The sequence below is a fragment of the Narcine bancroftii genome, chromosome 12, assembly GCF_036971445.1.
Source record: "Narcine bancroftii isolate sNarBan1 chromosome 12, sNarBan1.hap1, whole genome shotgun sequence".
Taxonomy (NCBI): domain Eukaryota; kingdom Metazoa; phylum Chordata; class Chondrichthyes; order Torpediniformes; family Narcinidae; genus Narcine; species Narcine bancroftii.
Window position 1 is genome coordinate 17884039 of NC_091480.1, and position 26570 is coordinate 17910608.

The following is a 26570-nucleotide window of genomic DNA, read 5'->3' on the forward strand; positions in this document are numbered from 1 at the left end:
TCTACTTGCAGTGGTATTCAGATAAGAATTTTCATTCCGACCTCAAATGCTTTACCAAGAGATCAAGTTTTGAATTCTGATGGAATGGAAGCGAGTTGAATTATTATAGTCTCAGGTCTATGTTTTCCTATCATATTGCAGCCAGAACCCATCCATTTTAGATGAGCTCTCGTCAGTGTTATCCATAGATTCTGCAAATTTCTCCCTGATCTTTGAAAGTAATCCAATAGAAAATCTAATACATCAATTTAATGTTGACTCTGTTATTAAATTGTAGACAAATACTATTTATAAAAAAGCCTTGTTTCTTCACAGTATTTTATTCTTCTAAGTTCTTCACCTTATCAAATCTCTAAAACCATGCATTTAATGTATCTTTAATGAAGGCAGTATGGTTCCTTTCAGTCTTACCCTCAGAGCAGCTGGAATGTCAAATCTGCTATCAAATGGAATGGTTGAGGCCTGCAGCATAAATAGATTTAAGAGATGAGGTGTAAAGTTAAGGTGGGAGGAGAGTGGATTGTTGATCTGGGGGTTGGTTGTGGGGGGGGGGGGGGCTTATCTCTTGTTGGATATTCAGGGAAAAAGTTGCACACATATTTGTCTGCTTCATGAGATTCAGATTTGGAAGTTTAATAATTCACTGAGTTTGTTCAAATCATTAAAACTATTCTGTCTGCAAATAGGGTGGCACGGTCAGTGTCGTTGTTAGTGCCATGCTTTTACTGTGCCAGTGATGGGGTTCAAATCTAGCACTGCCTGTTCATTCTCCCTGTGTCTGCGCGGGTTTCCTCCAGGTGCTCCAGTTTCCTCCCACTCTTCAAAATGTACCGGGGTTGTAGGTCATTGGGTGTAATTGGGCAGCACGGACTCGTGGGCCTAAAGGGCCTGCTACCATGCTGTATGACTACTTTTTTTTAAAATGATAGATGCATTCTCAAATTTGTGTGTGTGCGTGTGTGTGTGTGTGTGTGTGTGTGTGTGTGTGTGTGTGTGTGTGCACCAAAATTTTTACTTGTTTCAACTGAACAGGTACTTTGTTTAAAGAGCTAAGCAAAGAGCACAGCGAACAACATTTCAAAGATGCCCTGTATTTGCAGAAACTGCGGTAGACCTCTGATGTAAAATTAAAATTAAAGATGGATCAGTAGTGGAGTAGTTTTATTTCACATCAAGCATCACTCAGCTTTTTCTTATACCTGCTGTATTGATTATAATCTTCAAATAATCAGGCCTTCCTTGATTATTGTTGAAAATACAACACGAGTATTCAAATCCAATGAAGAGATATAAATTATTAACAAAACATTCAACATCCAAAATGATTACATATTTTTATTTGGTTTAGATGAATAAATTAATTGTAAACGAGCCTAAATATTACTGTTAAAAGGCAGGGACAATGGGCAGGTAGGACTCTTATTTTATCATTTTGGTTTATAAGGACTTTGAAATAAATGTTGGAAGGAAAATAAATTTGAGTTTGAGTTACGGTAGCTGAAAAGTAACAGGAACAGTATAAGTTTGAGACTGGTCCAACCCAACAAAAGAATTGTCAGCTCGATTGGGAAGTCACATTGGTAGGAGAGTCACTGACTTACTTTAAGAGGTGTCTACTTAAATTGCCTTGGCATAAAAGGCTACTCACTAAGAGCTAGAAGATGTAATTAATATAGATGGGTGCCCACTGGCAAAATGGTCTGTTTCCCTGCTCTGTGACTCTATGAGAGCAACTGCTGAAGTATTGGCAATGATGACCCTCTGTGCAGGTTTTAAGAACCAAGGGTGCATTAATGACTGTGCTAACTGTGCATTTATTGTCTCTTTTAATTTTTATTATTTGTTCAAATATATCTCCTCTATTTTTATTCACCCCTAGTAAGCAGAAGGGTTCCCTGCAATCTTCCCTGTCTCTATCTCTCACCAATTTATAGACACAGTCATGACTTCCATGACTAGTTTAACCTCGCTCACATGCAGGGGAAACAGACCTAGCCTCTCGGGTCTCTCCTCATAATGGTAACACTTCACCCCAGATACTGATGAATCTTCTTCATGCCATCTCCAGTGCTACCACATTTTTCCTGTAATGTGATGACCAGAACTATGGGCGGCACGGTTAGCGCAACGCTGTTACAGCAGCAGTGACCAGGACCAGGGTTGGAATCCAGCTCTATCTGTATGAAGTTTGTACCTTGTCTGCATGGGTTCCCTCCAGGTGCTCCAGTTTTCTTCCACCCTTCAAAATGTACTGGGAGTGTTGGTCAATGGGTGGCACAGGCTCGTGGACCAAAAGGGCCTATTAGCATGCTGCATGTCTAAATTTAAAAAAAAAACAATTAAAACTACATTCATTACTCCAGATGAGCTTGGACCATGGGTTTATAAGATTGGAGCATAATCTCCCTGGTCTTGTCGATCAATGAGGGGGAGGAGTCCAGACCAACAAAAGGTGTTAATTAGATATGTAAGAGGAGAGGAGAGAATTGATTTTAGCTCTGTGAAAGGAGACAGAGGGAAAAGTGAAGAGGGAGAGAAAGAGAGACTTTACTATGGCATCTTTTATCAGTGAGAGGTCCATTTAAGAATTTGAATAAAGCTCATTATTATTATAGTTTGATCTCTAATTTCGTAATGTTGAAAAATATTTTGACCCTTTTAAGTTATAAAGAGGCCAATGAATTCAGAAAATGCTGAAAAAGGTTGAAAGATCTATTGGTAAGCTAAGGAGAGCGGCAGAGGAGATTTACCAGGATGTTCCCTGGATTGGAAAGTAACTCTTATGAGAGATAGCAGATTTCGGGCTTTTCTCTTTGGAACAAAGAAGAATGAGAGATGACTTAATACAGGTCTACAAGATTCTGTTCTGAGAGGCATAGATAAGGTGGACAGCCAGTGCCTTTTTCACAGGTGGGAATAGCAAACACCAGAGGACATCTGTACAAAGTGAAGAGAGAAATGTTTAGAGGAGACATCAGGGGTAGGTTTTGACATAGAGAATTCTGGGTACCTGGAATTCCTTGTCATGGGATGTGGCGTAGGTTAAAACATTAGACTCCCAGATAGGCATGTAAATGAAAGAAAAATAGAGGGTAATGAGGTAGAAAGGGCTTAGTTTTTTTTGGTAGAAATATATATGTCAACACAACATCAAGGGCCGAAGGCTGTTTTCTCCTAAATGTTCTAGGAAATAGCAACTCCAACATTAACACAGTTTCTCTCCGATTAAATTAAACAGAAGGATGCTGGAAACACTCAGTGAATCGAGCAGCATGTGGAAAGAGGTACAGAGTTCATGTTTCAGGTCAAATACTCGGCAGCTGTGCCTGGTTTCTTTATCCATGGATACTACCTGATCTGCTGAGGGGCATGCAACATTTCGCTTTTATTTCACATTTCCAGTATCCGCAGAATTGGACTGTTGTGTTTCCATTAGGCGGTTCCCACAGTAAGTTGACAAATTTATTGTTTGATATTTGTGTAATTTATCTTCAAATTATGTTTAATTATGCTATTTCTTGCTCTGAAATTTTGTCGGTCATCCTTGTCAACATCAACTTGATTTATAATTTCAGAGGAATTCTGCTAGCTACAACAGAAAGAAAAAAAATCAGAAATCTGTGTCTTCCAAAGAGACCACACCTTGAAGAAGGCTCAGGTCCAAAACGTTGGTAATTTATCTTTACCTCCTCTGGATGCAGCGAGACTGACTGAGTTGCTCCATAGACCATCCACGTTTTTGGTTTCTCTCTTTATTCTAACAATTTTAACAATTCTATTGTTAAATTGTATTAATTGAAGCCATTAAACAGTGTCCTAGAAATTTGACTGTTTCATGCAATATTTATGTGTCCTACGCAAAGAAAACTTCTGTAAAAACTAACGCTGAATGTGGGTGAATAATCCCACACCCTCCCACCTCCGGTCTGTACATTCTAAAACCCATCAGAAGGCAAATATGTCCAAGCAAATGAGTATGATCCTTCTCTGCCTCCTCAACCTGACCCATCTGCGCCTCGATCCCAACATGCCCCTTCCCTCCACTAGGCAGGGGTGCAGTGCTAATTTTTTTTAGGTGCCGGAGCTCACCAAAAATGCCGACAAGGAGGGGTGCTGGAGCCGCCCCATGAGGTTCCGGAGTGGCACTCCGGTGAGCTCCAGCAGCTTGGCACCCTCCCCAAAAGTAAGATCTGTTATCGATTTTATTTCCTCTGTAATGAAGAAGCAGGCAAAGGGATTACGTGTGGAAGCCCTGGTCTACTGCACACAAAGTTGTAATTCCGAAGTTTCATCTGAAATGGGCCAAGGCTTATTGCACATTTATTGCATCCTAGCAGGAATGGAAGCATTTCTGGACCATGTCATTTCAGTAAATTAAAGGTTCTCATAAAGATCCAGATTTTGCCACCAACACTCTCTCAGGTTTTTGCAAACTCACTTGGACAGTTTAAAAAAAAACTTGCACTATTTAGAGCAGTGGGTGTCAACCTTTTTCTTTCCACTCACATACCACTTTAAGTAATCTCTGTGCCATAGATGCTCTGTGATTAGTAAGGGATTGCTTAAGGTGGTATGTGGTGGGGGAGAAAAAGTTTGAACACCACTGTTTTAATCGTACCTATTTGACTCGTTATGTGCACGGTTTCACAACTCCAAAGGAAATGGGCCAATGACAATTTTTCCTCAAGCAAAATATTTCAGTAACAATTGGGTCTCGAGCAGTGATTCTCAACCTTCCTTTCCCACCCACACACCACCTTAAGCAATCCCTTACTAATCACAGAGCACCGATGACATAGGGATTACTTAAAGTGGTATGTGAGTGGAAAGAAAAAGGTTGAGAAACCACTGATTTAGAGCTGATGTCCAGTGCACATACTCTCCAGGGGCATATCACACATCTGAACAGGAAAAAGAACATGAAATTCTCATTGAAACATGCACACAAAACAAGGAAGCTTACATCAGGAAGGATCCATCAGATGTAATTCAATGTAAAATTATGTACAGAAAATAGAAATTGGCGAAAAAAGACAAGATTTAAAAAGCGTGCCAAAAATGTAAAAAATCATTCTTTGTAAATCTCCAACACTAATTGAATTCTGACATTATACTGGTAAGGTTACATGTTCAGAATTGTGGAGATATTTTGCAGTAATGATCACCCATCAAGCTATTAAAAATTAAAATGGATAGAAACACATTTTCCTTTATCTTTTGCTTGGGGATGGTCTATTACATTGAACTAAATGGGATACTGGATCTTCACAAAGCACCAAAAAATTACCAGAAAAGCCCAGGCCTTCAAGTCATCAAATCCATTTACAAAATCTCATTTTAGCAGTAGTATTTTAATGCGACAAAGAGAAAACAGATATTGTCTTTTAACATAGATTTGAACCCAGCTGTACTGTTTTCTTTCTTGGCCAACAATTGTGTAAAATTTGAAATATTTCTTCTGACATTGAACATTCCCAATTCACATCTTTTGCTCAACTAATTTTAGATCCTTGAGAAAAATGCTGGCAAAAAAAAATTCACAAACAACAAATGTAATAAATCAAAGTTAATTGCAGCCACTTTAATTAAAGGAATGTATTTGTTTGCCATGGGCAGTTAATGCAAACTGCAGACAGTTATAATCACTGTTTTCTGATGAACAAAGGGAATTTCACAACATTCTGCAGCTCACTGTAATTAATATTGCAACATTTTAAATGTCAAAAACTATTTTGTGACTGAAGTCTCATATTTCAGTCCACAGTAGTTTAATAAATCAACACTGATATACAATTGTATTCAATTAGTTTTCAATTTTAAGTCTTCTGTTGATGAATTGTTCAATTTTTCAGATATTCAGAGTGATCCATTTTGAGATGATCTGTATTAATATTGAACAAAGGCCCTTCAACATTTTGAAAAAAAAAATGCAGCATTGTTGCCCAAGGAGAAGAGTATTTTATATGATGTTTGCGCCAATATGTTGCTCACAGATTCCAAAATCACTGTTGACCTTTCTTGGTGCGAGGATGAAACTGACGATGGCAGTCACACAAAACTAGTGACGAGGAACCAGCTGCCTTCAGAGCTCTGGCCAAGTCCTATATGCTTTCAACTCAGTGGGAAACACAATGGAATGGCTGTAAAGGGAGGGGGTTCCTACTTCCTGTCACCTCATTATGTCACTGCTCCCCAACTCGCAGCCATTCTCAACCTTCTTTGGCTATGGCACCCTCAGGACTTTGCTGGAAGTTTACGTAAAGTCAAGTTTACTTGGCTTCTTCCGTACTTCTCTCCTACACAAAAACATTTTTAAAAATACTTTATGATTTCAGTCCGTGGCTGGCCTTAAATGTGCTGTGGTCCACGTTGAGAGCAGCTGAATGAGGGGACTGAATGCAATCATTACCTGATCTACTGTTTTATTTATTTTAATCAAGGATGCAGTGTGCAGTTCTGTGTAACCACATCGCATAAGTAAGTAGTGTTTTACCAGAGATCTCCTCAAATGTCATCATTTGTTGGATAACAGATTATTCTTGAAGGCACAGCAGCTAATGAGACTTCAATTGGTTGTTATTTCAGCTCAGTTTCACTTTCAGCCCTATTGTTCTTATAAATAAAGCATGCTGAGAATACAGGCAAGTGCAATGTACAGGCAGCAGCAAGGGTAATTTAACTGCTGTTGAAAGGTATGCATATTTATGAAGCAAATTCACAGCTGCCAGCTACAGAGCCTTGTTTAAATTGGAAATAAACCAGCTCTGGTATAAAGCTGAGGGGTTGTGTTAGTAATTACAAAAGTTGTTGTGCCCCTGTTTCTCCGCCTGTACCCACGCCACATCATTATCCCAGAGGATGATGTGAGCACCCTGTTTTATTTTCGCAATGCACAACGAGGTTTGTGGACCAGATCCATGGACAGGTTCCTGTGGTGTTGATGGTTTGCCAGGGCACTTGCTTTTTAAAAGAAAAGAACCAGGTGAATACTTACCACTGAGATTATTTTGCACCTACTCCACAAGCCATGAATTCGTTACAATGACGCCCACATACAGTGTGACCTGCTGCAACATGAGGAAAAATTCAGCGAACTGGGATTTTTCTCTTTAGAGTGACGGAAGATGAGAGACAACTAAATAGAAATGTACGTGAGTACAAAAAGCATAGATGAAATGGACAGGCAGAGCACCTAGTACGTTGCAGTGGGGATGGATTAGGATTGGGGTGGTGTTGGGCGTGGGGAGAGGAAGGAGGTGGGGTGGGGGTGGGGGTTGGAGGGGGGTGGGAGTGGGCTGAGAGAGGGGTGGGATTGGGGTTGGAGAGGGTTGCAGTGGGTGTGGAGTGGGATTAGAGCAGGGCTAAAGCGAGGTTGGATTTAGGTTGGAAAGGTGATCATACGGTAATTGAATTATTCACCACAAGTGTGTCAAACATCGGAGAGACTGGACATAAACTGGGAGATCGCTTCGCTAAGCACCTTCACTCTGCCCACATCAATGACTGGGATCTCCCAGTGGTTAACTATTTCAATTTTGAACCCCACTCCTGTGCTGACATGTCTGTCCATGGTCTCATGTAATGTCAAACTAATTCTGCCTGGGCACTCTCCAACCAGATGGCATTAATATTGTCTTCCTTGGTTTCAGCCTACTCACTCCCCATGCTCCCTCTCTTCCCTATTCCTCTGTCTTCTTTCTCCATCCCTTCCCTCTCCAATCACAGAGCCACACCTCCTTTGTGGCTGCTGTGCTCTCCCTCCCTTCCCCACCTAGTACTGTACCTCCTTCCTATTGGAATGTAATGTAATCCTCCCCCTGGGTTTCCCCCACCCCACCATTTTGTTCTGCTAGATAAAATACACCAGTTTCTCCAGCATTGCATTTTTACTTCAATCATGGTGTCAGCAGACTTTCGTGCTTTACTCTTATCTCTTTTCTTGATGTAACTTTCTATAGTAACTTTCAAGAAGTGTTCACTTTATGAAATATGTTTGTGATATCCTGCCCTTACCAGGGATTGAACAGAAGATGTCAACTCATGGTTTATATCCCCGGGCTAAGACGTGCTGGGAACTGCTGACAGTTTCACGTTTCCCTGGTGTCCGTCCAGAAGTTCCAGAGCGTGCCAACAATTTCCAATCCCCACAGAGAGCCCAGCAGTGGAGCACAAACCTCCTGCAACACTCGACACATACTAGGGAAACTACCTGCTGAAACTGTGCCACCAACAACAAGCCCACTCATCCGTGTGGAGAGGAACAGCTACACAGATGAGGAAAAGAATATAATAAGCTGCAGTTTTTGTAATTAATTGAGCTTTCTTCAATATTTTAACTGTTTATTTTCAAAAAATTTGAAGCGACCTAAAGCTTTAGTTTTAATTTTAGAAGCTTTTAAAATATCTAATTTATTAGTTGATTTTTAAAACTTTTGAATGTTTCTGAATATCTAGAACCTGTCAGATTTGACAGTCGATGCAGCTGGGGCATAGCTTAGACGGCTGCTAAATGTTTTCCGGTGCCTCTTCTAGCACGGCCTAATATGCAACCAGCTCCAGCTCTGGATGACAAAATATCACCGAAAGTCCTGCCATCATATCAAGGGAGGTTTAGGAAACAAGTCAATGTTCGGAATCCTCGGAAGATAAGCCCATAGCATTGTAAAATTTTTATTTTTATTTTACAAAATGTTTGCTTCCTGAGAAAAAATTTGGGGATTATGATAGGCAACTTCAAACTGAACACAAAGATAATTCCAGATTTGCTGCAACACAGAGGAAGTTGGAGAAACATTAAATTGACTTTTATTGAATTTAGCATGTTTAATCGCATAATGACGCTGACACGTTGGTTGACCTAAAAATGTTTTTCCGCTGATTTCCGTTTGCTGTCTTTTGGGTCCAACAATAGTCGGCAAGCATTGATGGATTCCATTTCCCCTGATACGGCTTTCCATGGTTGCAATGTCCTGGTGAAACCTTTCACCATGTTCGTCACTAGGCACCTTTACACAACCGCTATGTAAATTTGTGCAAATTTTCTGCAGTGTAAAAATGCCCTGACGGAATTTATTTGCTAAATTCCATCCCGTAATTTTCCCACCAAGACCCCTACACATTTTTATGGAGCAACTGCAGTCTAAATTGACTGCAGACACTCTGTAAGAAACTGGGCTAATGAACATGGCTTACCCTCCAACAAAGTCTGCATCACAGGGAGGCAGTGGAAAAGTGCTTAGGAAAAGTAAGTAAGCTTAGGTAAGTATTCAAAATTTTTAATGGAATTTTTCCTTTGTTTCTGTGTAAAAATCATCACTGACGGCTCCAAGATCAGCCGGGAAGATGTTCAAGTGCGAATGCAGAAAATGAATTTTCAATGACATGTTTGCACTTCCATGGTTTTGTATATTTCAAGCAGACTTAAAATATGAAAGGAAATCACAAAATAGGCTATATCTATAAAACGGTACGTGATAGGAATACGTTAAGATGATTTTCGTGACCAACAGCCAAAAGTCCATAAAATACACCAAAAAGAGTTCAGAAAGCAAAATCTTTGTTGTCATGTGTTATTTCTTTGACAGGTTTCCTGATTGGTTTGTTGTCAAACATCTTCTTCCAAAAGAAGTGATCCGTCCAAATCTATTTAAATAACTGTCCCATTCCCACTCGAATCTCTCTGTTTTTTTACACTGAAATTCAAGTTTGAGGAACACCATCTCATCTTCCACACTGTAACCCATTACACTGCAGCCCCCAGGGCTCTCTGGGTTCAATGCTTTCAGATGACTAAATTTTCAGTGTGAATCAGAACTGGCCAGTCTGGATCACTGTGGTTGAATTTGGCACTAAGTCATCTGAGACCAATGTATACTGGCGCAGGGCACCAGAAACGGGAAGAGCACCCCGCTTTGAGAAGGAAAAGCATAAGAGATGATCCAACAGGGAAGGTTTCCAAGGCAGACCAGCAAGGGGCTCAACAACTGAACCAAGATGGGCTGCGGGAGACTTGTGGTTGGGGGATCCACAAGAGACTGCAGGCTGCTGGAGATTGGCTGATGCGAACCAGGTATCGGTGCCGGGATTCAAGAAGGTGCTGAGGGCAAGAAGGGCTTCCAAAGGACCTCTGATGCTGGTCTTCCTTATCTGATTGGGCTCCAATTAATTGAACAAGAGTTTCTGTGGCTGCATAGGCTGTGGGAGCACTGGAGGCAATTCTACGGACACCCAGTCACTCTGAAGGGGGTCTCCTTTGCTTCTCTTTGTAAGGAGTGCCGAGCAACACTAATAGTGACTCTTTGTCTACTTTGCAGCAGGCAGAAGGCAATTTCGTGTAATATTACATATCTTGTACTATTACATGACAATAAAGGGATCTTTGGACTTGAATCTTGATCAGGTCCCTGATGTACTCACATCCCTCATCATAACAGATGGCATTCTACCCATCCCTCCTCTACTGGTGACATTAGAAAGGACATAAGAAGCTTCTCCACTTTTCATAGAATTTGTTAAAAAAAATCAACATGATTGCCAAGCCTAATTTCAGACCTCGGTTTTTGAGATTGTATATCAGTCAGACCACCACTTTGTAATTAGTTCTAAGCTTTCTTACTGCTCAAAGAAAACAGATGGACTACATTAAAAAATTACATTACCAATACCCACAGTAAATGCAATGTCACCTTCCTGTACCAGCGCTTGGCATCAGAATAGTGAGTTTATTGGAGAATCTTCAATCACCAGTCGCTTATGGTGCTTGTATGTCTGCTCAAGAACCTTCAGAAAATTTCCTCTTATCGTTTCAGTCATTTTAAAAGTAATCTCCTCGAATGGTAACTGAGGCACACATTTCAAGAAGAAATAATGACAGATTTGGCAGAGATTAACCACAGAATCTAAGGACTATTATTTAAAGCTTCGCTCACAAGATTTAACATATTTTTCCATGAAATCATAAATCTGAGAGGTGAGATGATGAAATTGTGTTTTATGTAAATGGCAATTTAGCAGGCCTAACCTTTAAATACAACTTTGTCAATATACCTGGAACTGTCATTTTAAAAAAAATGCAACTTGATATATTGCATCATGAACAAAATCAAGGATATTTATGTTTTGCTCTGAATGGAGCCAAAACTATGAACTAAATTTGGAAAAGAAGTGGTTGAAATATGAAATTTACAAATGTATCAATTTATTAAGCAGGAAAAAAGAAGATACATTGGGGACATTTTCAGAATATTGCGCTGAGCACTTGCAGTGAAAGGTTTGAATTAATGTTTTTCAACATTATTTTGCTGCAATTATTTTTAGGCTGCTACTGTTGTAAGAGTGGCCAATGAGGCATCTGGGAACTTCAGAACATCACATCTCATGGCCCATTTAAGAACAGAGAAATCTAGAGAACAGCAGAGCTGGAGGAATGGTGACAGAATCAAATTATGTGCAGAAAGAAAAATAATTATGAGGAAAGAGAAAAGACTGAATTTTGTGTGTGTGTGTGTGTGTGTGTGTGTGTGTGTGTGTGTGTGTGTGTGTGTGTGTGTGTGTGTGTGTGTGTATGTGTGTGTGTGTTTGAGAGAGAGAGAAGATAGAAAGGAATGTTGATTTTAAAAAGGTTGAAACCTTGAAATGTGAATAATTTTGGGAGTAATTTATATTCCATGTGAATATAACTTTAAGGTCTCAAAGGCTGAGTTTGGTGAAAAGGGAGATTAATTAGATCATAATACAGGAGCAGAAATTGGCTATTCACCCCATTGAGTCTGCTCTGCCATTTATCATGAGCTGATCCATTACATCACTCAGCCCCACTGCCCGGCCTTCTCCCCATAACCTATGATGCCCTGGCTAATCAAGAGCCTACCAATCTCTGGCTTAAATTACACCTGATGATCTGGCCTCCACAACTGCCTGTGGCAAAAAAATTCCACAGATTTACCATCCTCTGGCTGAAGATATTCCTACATATCTCTGTTTTAAGCAGATGCCCTGCAATCCTGAAGTTGAGGCCTCTTGTCCTTGACCAGTGGTTATCAACCTTTTCCACTCACATACCAACTTAAGTAATCCCTATGGCATCCTAACAAATGTTAGAGGATAACAATGTTACTTGGAGAAAAAAAACTGCTGGAAGAATCTACTTTTTTTTTCTCCTTACCTGCTTCTATCTATCATCTGCCAGCATCTGTCCCAGCACTCCTCTCCTGGCTCCATCTGCATCCCTCCCTCAGCAGGTTCCACCATTCACATACCACCTCTGTCTCACCTCTCTCTCTCCCTCTCTCTCTCTCTCTCTCTCTCTCTCTCACACACTTCTTTATCACTGACAACCTTCCTTCTTAATCCTGATGCAGAGCCTGGACCTGGAACATTAATCATCCTGTTCCCTCCACAGATGCTGCTTGACATGCTGAGTTCTTCCAGCAGTTTATATTTTGCTCCAGAATCCAGTGCCTCAAGTCTCTTGTGTCTCGAACAATGTTATTTAGCTGCATGATGGCAGAACAATGGTCCCAACAGGCATGGAGATTAAACTGCTGACTTCATCCAGCATGCCTTAATTAATCCCTAAACAAATAACAGGCTATTAAACCTGTACAGCGGTTTCAAAGGTTCCTTCTATTGCCGTTATAATATACATTAAAATGTCATATACACAATATTCTTCAACTCGTGTCTACAGCAAGGCAAACAAAGAGTCGCCAGGAGCATTGCCTGGTGCCTCCAACAATAGAAGGAAAAGAAAAACAGACTCCCTTCAGAGACACGGGGTGTCCGTAGATTCACCTCCAGCCACTCCTGCAGCCACACAGACTCCAGCTCAAAGCATTGGCAACCAGAGCCCCAGATCCAACCCTCAGATACAAGCAAACTCTGTTACTATGCTGTGGACTGTAAACTTTCTATGACAACTGAGAAAACCTGGATATAGCAATCCTGGTTTAATATAACTACAGTTCATTGTAATGCAGCTATGCAAGGACTGGATTTTGATGAGATATAAAATCCCCAAAATATGTAAGCAGGTTACTCAGAATATGAATTCACGCCAATATTGTCCAAATTTTCTTGCACAGATACTGCTTGCAGGCATAGAACCATAGAACGCTGTGGCACAGAAGCAGGGCCCTTCTAGTCTGTGCTGAACCATTTTTTTTCCTAGTTCCACTGACCAGTCCATGCCCTCCATGTCTCTCCCATCTATACACCTATCCAAATTCTCAAGTGTGTTAACATTGAGCCCATATTCACCACCTCAGCTGGAAGCTTGTTCCACACTCCCACCACTCTCTGTGTGAAGAAGTTCCCCCTCACATCTCCCCTAAACTTATTCCCTTTCACTCTTAAATTATATTCTCTGGTTTGTATCTCACTTACCCTCAGAGGAAAAAGCCTATCTACATTTATTCTGACTATCCCCCTCAGCTTTATTCTACCCTCCCACCTGTATCCAACTATTATCTCTTACCTGCTAGCCTGTGCTCCTCCCCTTCCCTTCTCTTCTTGCCTCCTCTCCTGCTCCCCATACCCCTTGGCTTTTTATTTAGATGCCTGCCTGTTCCTGCTTATACCTGACGAAGGGGCCTAGGCCTGAAATGCTGGTTACCCTTTACCTTCTATGGATTCTGCATGACCTGCTAAAACATCTGGAGTTGAACATTTTCCATTCTTCCTTCTTCCAGCTATTTTCTTATTTGCTCTTATAAAGCCTACTGCTCTGCAGCTGTCAGTATGCAGATCAGTTTATTAACTGCAGTTTCTCTACCCCATCCAACAAACGTCTGGTCTTACTCTTGGTAGAAATATACACCAGTATCTAGAAAGAATTTGCTATATTTCCTTCCCAAGGAGCAGGAACATCATAAAATTTGCACATTTACAATTCCCTTCAAAATGAACATCAAAGCAATGAAGAATGTGCAGCTACAAGAGATCATGGTTCAGGCAAGCATCTGAAGGAGCGCCTCACAAGTCTGTAATCAGCCCAGTGGTGGGAGCTCTTCCCAACCAGCTTTCCACATGCAGAGGGCCAGGCAACTTGACTGATTGTCATGAGGCTCCCATCCTATCCTACCTCCCCGCCCCCCCTCCCCCCGCCGAATACCCCAGCCACATCCAGCTTGTGAGTGGAAGGTGGAACTTTGGCATTGTATCCTCACAATCATTCTCCGTTATGCAGTGAAGACCTTGGACAGCTCACTGGCTATTGAAGTCATTCTTAAATTTTTAACACAACTCTAAAAATCTGTGGCATTTAAAATGATTTATGTTGATTTAAATGATTACAAATAATTTAAAAGTAAAAAAGAATTAAACGCGCTTTGAAAAACTAAATTGAAAAATATTAAAATGAAGGGAAGTATTAAAGCACTTACCTCTCTCAACAAAGACGGGCTCTTCGCCAATTCTCCCTCGTGTAAGCTGAGAGTTAGTAGTGCATCCACCTCCCTCTCCTCTGCATGTCTCCCCTGGGCTTGAGGATGACCTCAGTGGGATATCGAACATTCAAATGGGCTGATATCTGACCTCCAGCACATCTCAAATTTAAGCATGCATACATAAAGGTCTGAGACTTACTGAGGGGCTGTATTGGTTAATAGCCTGTGGAACTGGCAGAGAAGTGGAAGAAGGACATTGCTGTTTTAATTTACTTTTAGTTGCTGAGATTAACTCTGGCACATAAGCCAGAAGGCAGTGGGGATACGGTTTGAAACCGACATGATGGCAAGTTTCAAGCCAAAGACCAAGTTCACAACCGCAAAACAGTGTATGTCCTTCATTCCTCTACAATCAGGCAACCTCCTTCCTGCTCGAATAGTTGTCCTTTGTACTGAAGCTCCCAACAGCAGAGCTAACCATGTGCAGTCTGGTTAGAAGGAACTTTGGAAAGAAGAAAACACTCATCCACGAAATTCCCGAACTAAAAGCTGACTTTACTGAACTGGTGAGCCTGCCTTCAGTGATTGGTTGGTTAGTACAGCAAATTAAAGCTCTTCAGTTTGCACCAATGCATTATTTCATCTTAACACTATAAATAAACTAATAATGGACTTAAATCAAAGTATACACTGTGAGAGTTATATTCCCATTCAGTGAAAAAGCAACAAAATTGGCTAGGCTTTTTGTACCTTTTCTAAAAAAGCAGAACCCTCTCATGTTATATTTGTAGCTTGTTTACTTGCAAAGGTTATTCATTTGCTACCATGGTTACCAAAAGCCCACTGTAAATTGTAAGTACCTTTCTGTGCAGAGCCAGGCTGAAGAGCAAGAAATTTTTCTGAAATAACATAAAAAGATCATAACATAAGTTCTTTATTAAAATCAATAAAAATCAATAAAAAATATATTTAAAAAATAATTGCAAGGAAAGGTAAAATGGTCTTTGACATTTCCATCACTGCATAATATGCATTATGCTATAAAAGAGGAAGCCCCCTGTGCCTATTCTACCATGCAGGCAGGTGCATACTGATCTGTCCCTTCACCCCATTCACTTCCTTTGCTTCTCCAACCCATAGTATGACATTGGGCAGCATTTTTTTTCTCAAAAGGTTGGCTTCCTGTAAAAAAATAATCAGGGATTATGATCAACAACTTCAAGTTGAACACAAAGATAATTTCAGATCTGCTGCATCATATAGGATGTTGGAGAAACATTAACTTTTATTGACTTTAACATGTTTAATTGCATAATGATGCTGACACATTGTGTTAGCTCAACTGACTTAAAAATGTTTTCCACTCATTTTCATTTGTACTCAGCATCTGATGCCCCTCTTGTCAGTGGCCAACAATAGTCGGCCAGCATTGATGGATTCCAGTTGCCCTGATACCGCTTTTCCATGGTTTCAATGTCCTGGTGAAACCTTTCACCGTGTTCGTCACTGACTGCACCAAGGTCAGCAGGGAAGAAGTCCAAGGATGAATGCAGGAAATGAATTTTCAATGACATGCTGCACTTCATGGTTTTGTATGCTTGAAGTGGACTTAAAATATGATAGGCCATCACAAAAATAGGAATATCAGAAAATGGTATGTGATAAGAAATGGTTAAGGTGATTTTTGCGATCAGCAGGCCAAAATCCATAAAACATACCCAGAAGTGTTCAGGAAGCAAACTCTTCATTGTCCAGTGTTATTAATATCTAATAAAAATAACTCACTCTTAAATGATGACTCATCTTTCTTTTGGAAGGGAGATGGGTCGAGAGAGAGTTCCAAATTCCTACCACTGTTCCAATTAAGAAGGCTTCCAGTTATTAATTCATCACTGAATACAGATTGAGTAGGCTCAATCTTTTAATTATTATCCTGTTTTATTTTTGCTTGATGAAGTTATTATATTTATCCCTTTCCTGGTCTCGGTACCATCTGCACATTAGCTTGCCCCTCCTTCATTATTCAGCATTAGAAATATCAAGATAAGTAAAAGATTTTCATCACGCAACAACTCTCTGGTTCCCAGACAGAGCTCAGAGAGCTCGTTTTTTGCTGTATTTAACTTGGGCGAGAAAAATGGCAGAAAGTCGCAGTAATTCACATCCAATATACTTCATTCCAGTGTCATTTGAGATGAAAAGTGAACTACTTTTATCTTTAGTCTCTGGGTGCAGAATGCCACCTGGGCTCCACATGAATTCAGAAATTACATAGGGCACCATCACATCCCTTCCTCTTCAGTGATACAAGTAATACTGGCCAAGTTCCAAAGCAAACGTGATATACACCCACATAATCTTCCGCTGTGCCTCACGCTCAAGGCTCAGAACCTAGACCATTATTTCTATCATTTCAGTTTATTTTAAATTAAGGAAATACCCTTTTTAATCAGTACACAGCCAGCTCAAAGAAATGGAAATAGGGAATTGCGCAGTTGGTCTTCTTGGGAGAAAATTGCCTCGAAGGAGTCTTTCTGCAGATAAAATAAAAAGCAACAACCTATCTCCCAACATCTATTCAGGAATAATTTACTTTAGTTAAATACAAACTGAAGCCCAAATTTAAAGGGTGAGGTATTCTGCGGTTGGTAGTTGGGCTTAAAGAAGGGAACCACAGAGTACTAACACCTGAGCATGTACATCCAACTGAAAGTATTACACGTGCAATATAGAAATGGCTGCTCATTGGACTTCAGTTCAGTTGAAGTCAGTAGAACCCACATATGCCCATAGTGCAGTAAGATGTTGTTAAAGGTCAGCTCTAGTCTTCACAGGCACACTGCCCTGGCTCTGGTTCTAAGGCTCATGTGGTAGTTAGGACAGGACCACTCTATGTCAGCAACATTAAACACCATAGCTTTCCACAGTGGTGTCACTAGGATTGGCGTCACCTCCCCAGGGAAATATCCTGGGGGGGAAAAAGCGCCTAAGGCAGGGGTGGTCAACCTCTCGTGAGAGCTGGCCTTAATAGCAACCATGTTGTATTTGGCTTCCGGCTTCTAATAAGTTACAGAGAACGGGTGGACGGAGCGGAAAAGAAAAAGGTGTGTGTTCTTTATATGTTGGGGGGTTGCAGCAGGGCTGGACGGGGGTGGGGTTTGCAGCAGCTCTGACTGGAGCACATTGGAAACTTAAAAAAGTAAATAATCATAGAGTTTTAGCCTTGTTGATATATTGATATGTATAAGCTGGGCTTACAAAAAATGTTTTTGTTGTTATAACTAAATACAGGGATATTTTATAAAAAATAATAAATTTCTACTGAAATGCTGCAGAAATTTTTTTATAGACAGTCATCTTGGTGTCACCCCTTCTAATGGTGTCACCCCATGTGGTCTGCACCCTCCTAATACTGCCAGAGGTTTTCCTGGCCAGTCCTTTTTAATACAGTACCATTATAATTTCCCCTTTTCCTGACCTTAGCAAATAAAGTTTGCTACTTGCATGAGATGCTGCTGTATATTTGCAAAAAGACTATTTGAACATTTGTTGCTCTATTGTAACATGGTTCTCGTATTCTTTCTGTTCGTTGGATTTTACTTCCTCAATTCCACCACACTTCTGTTAATCCCACTGTCCTGCACTTGGAATTACAATGTAACTGACGCTGGTCCACATATCTGAATGAGTCCAAAACTTAATGAACTGAGCTGTGAGTGACCAGGTCTCCGAAACTTTGAGGAGTAGGGAACTGGAGACTCAGCCTAAACATCATCTGATTTCCTCCACTTGTGAATCAGAACATATTAGGAAACACTTCTGTCATAAACAATTTTGTTTGAGCTGAATATGGTAAATCACAATTTCTTTAAGATAAGCTCACCTTATCTCTTTGAAAGGCACTTATTCCATGTCTGCCTGAATGCTGGACACTGAATTTTGACATTGAGTCTCTCCTTTAAACAGTTCGGGCACTCAGTTATCCATCTTTACATCCCTACGTGCTGGATTACAGAGTCAAAGAGTTATACAGTGTGGAAACAGGTCCTTTAGCCCAACACGTACCGACCTTGGAGCCTTTCTGAGCTAGTCCCATTTGTCTGCATTTGGCTGATACAGTATCTCTCTAATCCTTTCTGATCCATAAATGTTCCCAAATGTTTTCAAATATATGATTTCCTCTGGCCGCTCCTTCCATATACTCACCATTCAAGGTGTTAAAATCCCTTCCGATCCCCATTCAGTCTTTTCCTTCTTACCTTAAATGTATGCCCTTTAGCTTTAGACTTTGCTACCCTGTGATAATCCATTTTATCTATACTCTTCAGATGGTAAAAAATCATCCAAATTGGATTATTTGCATCTTTGCAAATCCACTGCACTGAAATCATGACCAACTATAATATTCTGCCAGACAAAGATGTGATGAAAGGAAACGACTGACATGGAGGCAGGGTAAAAAAAAAAATCAACTAATGGTTGTGTCTGAAACAGTAGTTTAGCTTTCACATTACCACTGTGAAATTATGCTCATGGTTCAGGTGCTTGTCAATTCTGGTTTCCCAGGGGGGTTCTGAGCCTTATGAATACTGGACCTAGACAGCAACACTAACTTTTGCAAAGTACTGCATATGGTTCCAGACTCCACCAACATTTCTTCTATTTAATTCATAGGCAGACATTTCAAAACACATGTCTGGAGGTTTGTATCCTTATTCAAGTTTAGGAGAAAGTCGTGAGTACATGTTCTTATTTAAACACATCATACTAAATGCATTCTGAGATGTTTCCTGAACAAAAAGTAAAAGTGGCAATTGGTTCTTATCTTTTGATTTATATTGTGGGGATTTTTCAAAAAAGCCTTAATATTCTAAACATATCTCATTGGACTTCATTACGAGGTTAAATAATCATTTCTACCCAATATCATTGTTCAGAGCAGGTGGGCAGGAATACATTGATAGTATTTCTCCGCATTAAATGCATAAACTTGAAGTGGGTCTCCACAATTTTTAAAAACAGACTTTTTAAAAACATCCCATCTTTCATTTAAGAATATTCCAACCTTGCGTACCTGATACTGAGTTCAACAGTTTCACGTAATAATTTTTTTTTCTCAGATTTTCAATTTTTCAATTCATTTTGCAATTTCAGATAATGATTCTACTTTTCCATGTCACTTCAAGAAATGGCCAAGAGGCTTAGATGCAGCAAAATAGCTATGATCCAGACAACAAGCCAGCTACAGCACTGAAATCTTAACACGACTTCTGCCATGAGCCAAGCCATTACTGTATGGTAACAACACTGGAATTTCCAATATTGTGGAAAATTACCCAGGTATGACCTGTAACCAAAAGCAGGTCAAATCTATCCAGACGAATTGCCACCCAACTGATCTACTCCCTATCATCAATAATGAGATTTAAATGATGCTGCTTTCAAGTGGAAAATCAATAAACTGCTTACGGATGCCCATGACAGACTTGGCCAGGGTCATTTGTTTGAGTCCCGATCACCACCTTGCTCTAAATATACAGCAGAGCTGAATTCCAAGGTGAGGTTAGAGAGATTGCATTTAAAGTTAAGGCAGCATTTGGGTAAGTGTGACATGAAGGAGCCCTGGTAAATCTGAAGTGAACAACAAAGGTCCAATGATGGAATTCACACGTTGCTTTTGTAAAAGTAAGACAGTAATGTTACAGCAATGTAAAAGTTTGGTTAGGCCGCACACAGAATCCTAGTCATCCCATTGCAGAAAGTATGCATAGGCTTTGAAGAGGATACAGAAGAGATTTACCAGGATGTTGCCTGGATTAGAGGATATAAGGAGAGTATAGCACGATCAATAACCACAAGCAGACCCAAAGCCAGTGATTAAAGATTTTAATAACCTGAAACCTCAGGCAGATCTTTATATGCTGCTGGCCCGGATCCAAGGCTGATATAGGGGGAGGAGACTAGGGATATCAGCCTTTATTGAGAATCTTATGGAGAGGAGTTACAGGGTTGGAGGCGGGCCAGCCTGTACAGTGTCATGAGGTCACCTCCTGCACTATCGAGTCCCACCACAGAGAGGTTGGACAAACCTCTGAGGCTGAGGGAGACCTGATAGAAGTATAGACTCTGATAAAATTCTGAGAGGTATTGAAAGAATAGGCAGTCAGAATCTTTCTCCCAGGGTAAAAAATATCATATTCTGGAGGAATGCACTTAAGGTGACCTGGGCAAAGTTTAAAGAAAATGAGTGGGACAAGTTTTGTTTTACACACAGAGTGGTAGGTAGATGCTTCGAGATCGTCACAAGAATATGCAAGGATATGCATCATGTTTAAATCGGGCACGATGCTTGGTGCAGACATGTTGACCAAAGGGCCTATTTCCTGTACTGTTCTTTTCTTTTGTTCTATGTTCTAAAGGAAGTTGAATGTGATTGTCAGAAATCAATCCTCCCAGTCATTTGCATTTTCTTTAATCAGAATATAGTTTTAACTGACACCATCTTTATTCACAGGAACGAGAATTAAAGATTGACATGTTTGAAAAAGGGTTTCCATTATATATCCAAGTGTCAAAGTTTACAACAGAGCAAAGGAGAAATGAATCATTACATGTATGTTTCACACAGGTTGCCAACAAGTGTCCAAATATATTTAATCTGCTCTTTAATTTATAAACAAATGTAAGACTTTACGACTTAAAAAACACAAGGAAAGAACAATTATAGACTACAAATAGACTAGAATATTTACAGCTATTGTGAGATTCTGTACTTAATTTGAAAATTATGGTTTTATTGAGGAGTCATGCATTTAGTTGTGCTCAGATTACTCAGTAAGTCAGCATTCTCCTTTAATTTTCACAGTCCCAAGGGAGATTTGAGCATTAGCCCCAAAGCAGACGTCCCAAAGCCCTATACAGACTTTATGAACACCAAGTAGCCGGCTATTCAGTTGAAGAAGAGTGCTGCTGGTTTCAGTAATTTTGTAAAATAGCCAAAATCACATCAATTAAAAATCTGACTAACAGATAATGAAAACGGATGAAAATATGCTTGCAAATCTCCATGGAGAACACATGTTTAATTGTGATAGTCTCAATGAATAAAACAGCTAAAATATCAGTGGTGTTACTGGAACTTGAAAATTATCTCAAAGAAAATATGTTCAAGTTTCTGAACTTTTGTGTGTAAAATGTATTATCGACTGGTAAATGTTGCAGACATTAGTGTAAATAAATCAGGTGGTGCAATCTGGTCGGGGGTGGTAGAAATGCTCCAAGCCTACTACTGGATATAATTCAAGAACCTGTTTATTTCTTCTGGGCTGGAGTTCACCCATTCATTTCATCAACTTACAACATGCCCAAGGCTGGTTTCTACTTATCATGGCCATTTAGAATTTCAGAATGGAACACTAATTGGGTAAATACATACCTTGAAGAAGGGCTGAGTCCCAAAACGTCGGTTGTACATCTTACCTCCTATGGACACTGTGTGTCCTGCTGGATTCCTCCAGCATTTGTGCTTTTACTTCAAGACAATTTTATAAATGTCTGCCAACTTTTTTATAGGGGCTTTCTTGCAACTTTCCCTCTACTTTTGGAGAGGTGTTTTAAGTGGAGTGGCAGCACGGATGGCATAGCACAATGCTGTGACAGCACCAGCGATCAGGATTTGGATTCGAATCCCACACTGTCTGTAAGACATTTGTACATTCTCCCTCTGCTTGCATGGGTTTCTTCCCAGTGCTCCAGGTTCCTCCCACCCATTCAAAATAAAATGCACGGGTGGGAGTAAACCGGGGGTTGTAGGTCAATTGGATGTAATTGGGCAGCATGGGCTCATGGGCCAAAATGGCCTGTCTAAATTTTTTAAAAATAATTAAAAAATTTAAATTTAAAAATTTGTTCAGATCTTTCAGCCCATGATGTTGTTCTGACCTACAGAATATTGCCAGCATTTAATTTCCATTTTCCAAAGAGTTTTAACTATTCTTAACAGAGATCAACTGTACGATAGAAGTAGAAAATTGGAAGCATGACAGAATTATTCAGAACTAGCATTAACTTCTTACTTAATCAACTTAGTAAAAGACACTAATAAATACAAATAATTGCGGTAAACCACTGTTGCATATAATTGCCTGGTAAGGTACACCTATTGGCCCTCCCCACAAGCTCCTAAATAAGGGTGGCTGTCCCACAGCCCCCTCCTGAGTGCAGGACAGTCGAACAGTATGGATGCGCCATTGTTCTTCAGTGAATAAAAGCCTATTGGTTTCTCAGCAACAGTCTTTTGAGTAATTGAATCAGTAATATTCAGGCCTCAGAATGAATGGAGTAGTTAAAAGATTAAAGCTTGATGACACAATGCAATCTCCCCAAGAATAAACAAAACAAAAGGAACCTATTCAACAAGAACTACCATTTCACAGAATCAAATATGAAAAAGAAAGATAAAGAACAACAGCAACATTGAACTTTTCTCTTCAAGAACCTTGGATACAAGGCCTATTTACAGCAATAGCATGTATGTGCCAATTCTGAGCCACATTTATTGTCATCAACATTCCACCGTTCTGGCCCTGATACTACCCCACCTTCTCTGGAGGCACCTAGAGCCAAAAAAAAACCATGAACCCCATCTCCACATTGAGTAGGTATTTGAAATGTACCCACTACAGAAGTGTGAGTGACAGAACTACAATGGCACACCACACAGGAGCCTTTTGGACCCTTCCAGGCAAATAATTTATTGGCAATAAAGCAACATCAAATGAGTTATTGATGGGTTTGGGACCGATGACTCGCAGCAAAGGAACTGTTGAAAACCAAAGAAAGTCAATTCACTCAAGAATGACGCATTTAAAGAATAACGAAACAAAATCTCTGGTAATAGCTCCCGATAACAGCAAGGTTAATTTCTCTGGAAAAGCGTTGTTATTGGAGACACACAGGAGACTGCAGATGATGAAATCTGAAGCTAAACACAATCTGCTGAGTTCCTCCAGCAGATTATGTTTAGCTTCTGTTTGAAGGTGTTCACATATGAAATATGATCATTAAATTAATCATATTCATCTATCGCCAGGCTTAATTGAGGAGAATAATGTCCAAACATCTTTACGATGGCTGTTTCGAAAACTGCCACCTCGTAGTGCTTCAAAAATAATAATCTTCACTCTTTTTAATGAAAATTTGATCTTGATCCCTTTTGTGTTGCAACCACTATGCGGTTGCTAGGCTGAATCTGTGCCTTTCCCATTCTCCTGCTCCATTCTTGTTTGACTCAAAGTGAGAAGAATCCATTAAAATGATACAAAATGACACTCACTTACAAATACAGGCTACTGCAGTTCCCCATGCTTTTGTGTTCTATTCATGTGAAATACAGTAACCCCACTTGTAAAAGAAAGACATGTATTGAGTTAATGGTCTCTTAGGAATAAACTCCACAAATAAGTATGCTAATGGCTATATCATGTGTTTTATGGGAGTTGGTTGAGAGGTAAATATTAGTTAGGACACCAGGAAGAACTCCAATCTTCTCTGAAGCAGCATTACTTACAACTATCTGAGAGGCAAACAAGGCCTCAATGAATGAGATGAACTTTTAATACGTGAACTTTCAATCAATTTAGGGGTTTGCAACCACAGGCGAATTTCTCTTTTAAATATTTTTATTGAGTTTAACACATAAACTTAAATACAAATTTTTAAGGAAAACATGTAACGAGTCATCTCACATACATACAATTACAAAAAATGGATAGAACTACATTAGGCAGTTCCTTAATCCACATGAGAAGTAAGTTATTGAATTAGTGTTGAATATGTGTTGAAACCCATATTTGCCAAATTAATCCAAATAAAAATTGAAAAAAAGGAATAAAAAGATAAAAACTAAATCTTATCTACCCCCCTCCCTCTAATCAAGGTTACCTTTGTAAAAGGAAAGGGAAATTGTGGATCTGATGGTGACCTCCAGACATCGGACAGATAATCTCCAAAACATTCAAGATTCTTAATTCTTCCAATCTTGATAATATTCTATGGATGGGCCCTACATCTTTATAAATTGAAACTTTCTATCTTTAATGTTGTATCACATTTTCTCCAAGCTTAAATAGGACATTACATCATCTAACTACTGTGAATGGGCACTTGAAGAGTCATCTTTCCATTTCAATAAAATTGCTCATCTGGCTATCAGCGTGGTAAAGGCTAAAAGTTTCTCCTGAGTTGCAGACAGAGGTATAGCTGGCTCACGTGAAAAATCAAACAAAGCAATTAAGTGACATGGTTCTATTTTAATCTTAAAAATCATTGATAAAATTTGAAAAATGTCTTTCCAAAATCTCTCTGAATTTGGTCTACAACTTCAATTCATTTACAACAATCAAAAATGTTAAGGCTTAATAGGCGAATGTGTCAAGGTTGCCATTAAGTGCTTTGCTTTTTGAGATAGTACTGGAACCTTTAGATGTTGCTCTCTGACAGTGTAGAGAATTCAAAGGTATAACTAAATATGGAATTGAACATGAAGAATCTCTTTATGCAGATGATTTATTGTTTTTTATTTCAGATCTTGACATTTCTATACCAATTATATTAACTTTGTTGAAGATCCGAGTCTACGAGGCCTGCATGTTAAGTACTCTTCTCTACAGCTGGGAATCCTGGGTCACCTACAGAAAGCAAGAACACCGTCTTAACGCATTCCATTTCCGCTGCCTCAGATTCAACCTAGGCTACTCATGGCGTGATAGAGTCACAAACGTCCAAATCCTGGAGAAGACTGGAAGTATGGACCTCTACTCAATCATCTGCGCTTGCCACCTGCGGTGGGCTTACCACATTGTCCATATGGAGGACGGCCGATTGTCCAAAGATGTCCTCTACGGTGGGCTACCAGATGCTGTTGGCCATCCACGTCTTTGCTACAAAGATGTAATCAAGCGTGATCTCCAGTCATTCCAAAAAGTTCTGTGAGGGCAGAAGAGCTACAAGGCCCCGTGTTCATCTTCGGTCGTGAAGGGATGGGCCACGGTGATGATGATGTTTGCCCAATTTAGCCAGTTTTCGGGCTACAAATTAAACTTAGATAAGAGTGAACTTTTACCCTTAAAAAGATCTTTTGTGATCTACTCTAGTTTCCTGTTTAAAATAGTGAAAGACCCATTCCAATATTTAGGAATTACAATTACAAAAAGTTATAAAAATTTAGTGAAAGAGAATTTTCTGATTCTACTCAATAACATTAAACTACATTTATGGGGATGGTCACCCTTATCTATTACAATGATGGGTCATATTAATTCAATGAAAATGATGAACATTTTGCCTAAATTTCTGACTTTTTACCAATTTTTATTTCTAAATCCTTTCTTAGCTTTTTAAATTTGGTTATTTCTACTTATATATGGCAGGGAAAACAACCACTTAGAAATAAAGCACATCTTCAAAAGACTAAAAGGAAATGGAGGATTATCAGTTCCAGATTTTAGATACTGTTATTGGGTGATTAAATTATGTAATTTACTTTTATTACTACATTTGGATAAGCCCCTCTTGGGTAGAAATGGAATTGAACTTTTCCAAAAATACTTCTATGTTGGCAATTTTAGGATTTTTTTTTTTAAACCATTTTCCTTTTCTAAATTGACACATAATCCATTAATGAGAAATAGGCTGAGAATATGGGCTCAATTTAGAAATTTTTTTGTGTTTAGTCATATTTTCTGGCTAGTTCCAGCTGTCTCTGCTGGATGTAGGTTTCAAGGAATGGTATAGATTTGGTGTCCAAAGTTATAAAGATCTTTTCATTTGAGATAATTTTGCCTCTTTTGAACAATTATCAGCCAAATTTATTCTTTCTCACAGACATTTTTTTAGATATTTACAAGTTAGATATTTTGTTCAGTCCAAGCTTTCTGATTTTCCTCGAATCTCAAATAATAATATCTTGAGTCATTTTTTAACTTGCCTTGTTCACAGTGGATTAATGTACCACATTTACAATGATTTATTGGATTTAAGATCAACCTCAACATCTGGGATTAAGAATAATTTGGAAAGAGTTTTGAACATGAAAGGGATAGACAGAGTGGATGTGGATAGACTATTTCCGTTAAGAGTAGGAGAGATTGAAACAAGAGGACATGAGTTAAGAGTTAAGGGGCAGAG

At 39.5% G+C, this 26570-nt stretch overlaps 1 protein-coding gene across 4 annotated transcripts in view; it reads right to left on the bottom strand.

Moving 5' to 3' along the window:
- LOC138746998 (protein shisa-9-like) overlaps positions 1-26570 on the bottom strand; it is a 209837-nt gene that overhangs the window by 102567 nt on the left and 80700 nt on the right. For 3 of the 4 annotated variants that reach the window (XR_011347226.1, XR_011347225.1, XM_069905813.1), the window contains exon 3: positions 15245-15283. The exons of the other annotated variant lie outside the window; for it this stretch is intronic. Coding sequence is in view for 1 of the 3 variants with exons in the window: in XM_069905813.1 (XP_069761914.1) it covers positions 15245-15283 (39 nt within the window). In the remaining 2 variants the exon portion in view is untranslated. The remainder of the gene's footprint in view (positions 1-15244; positions 15284-26570) is intronic. 4 annotated transcript variants of the gene reach the window in all.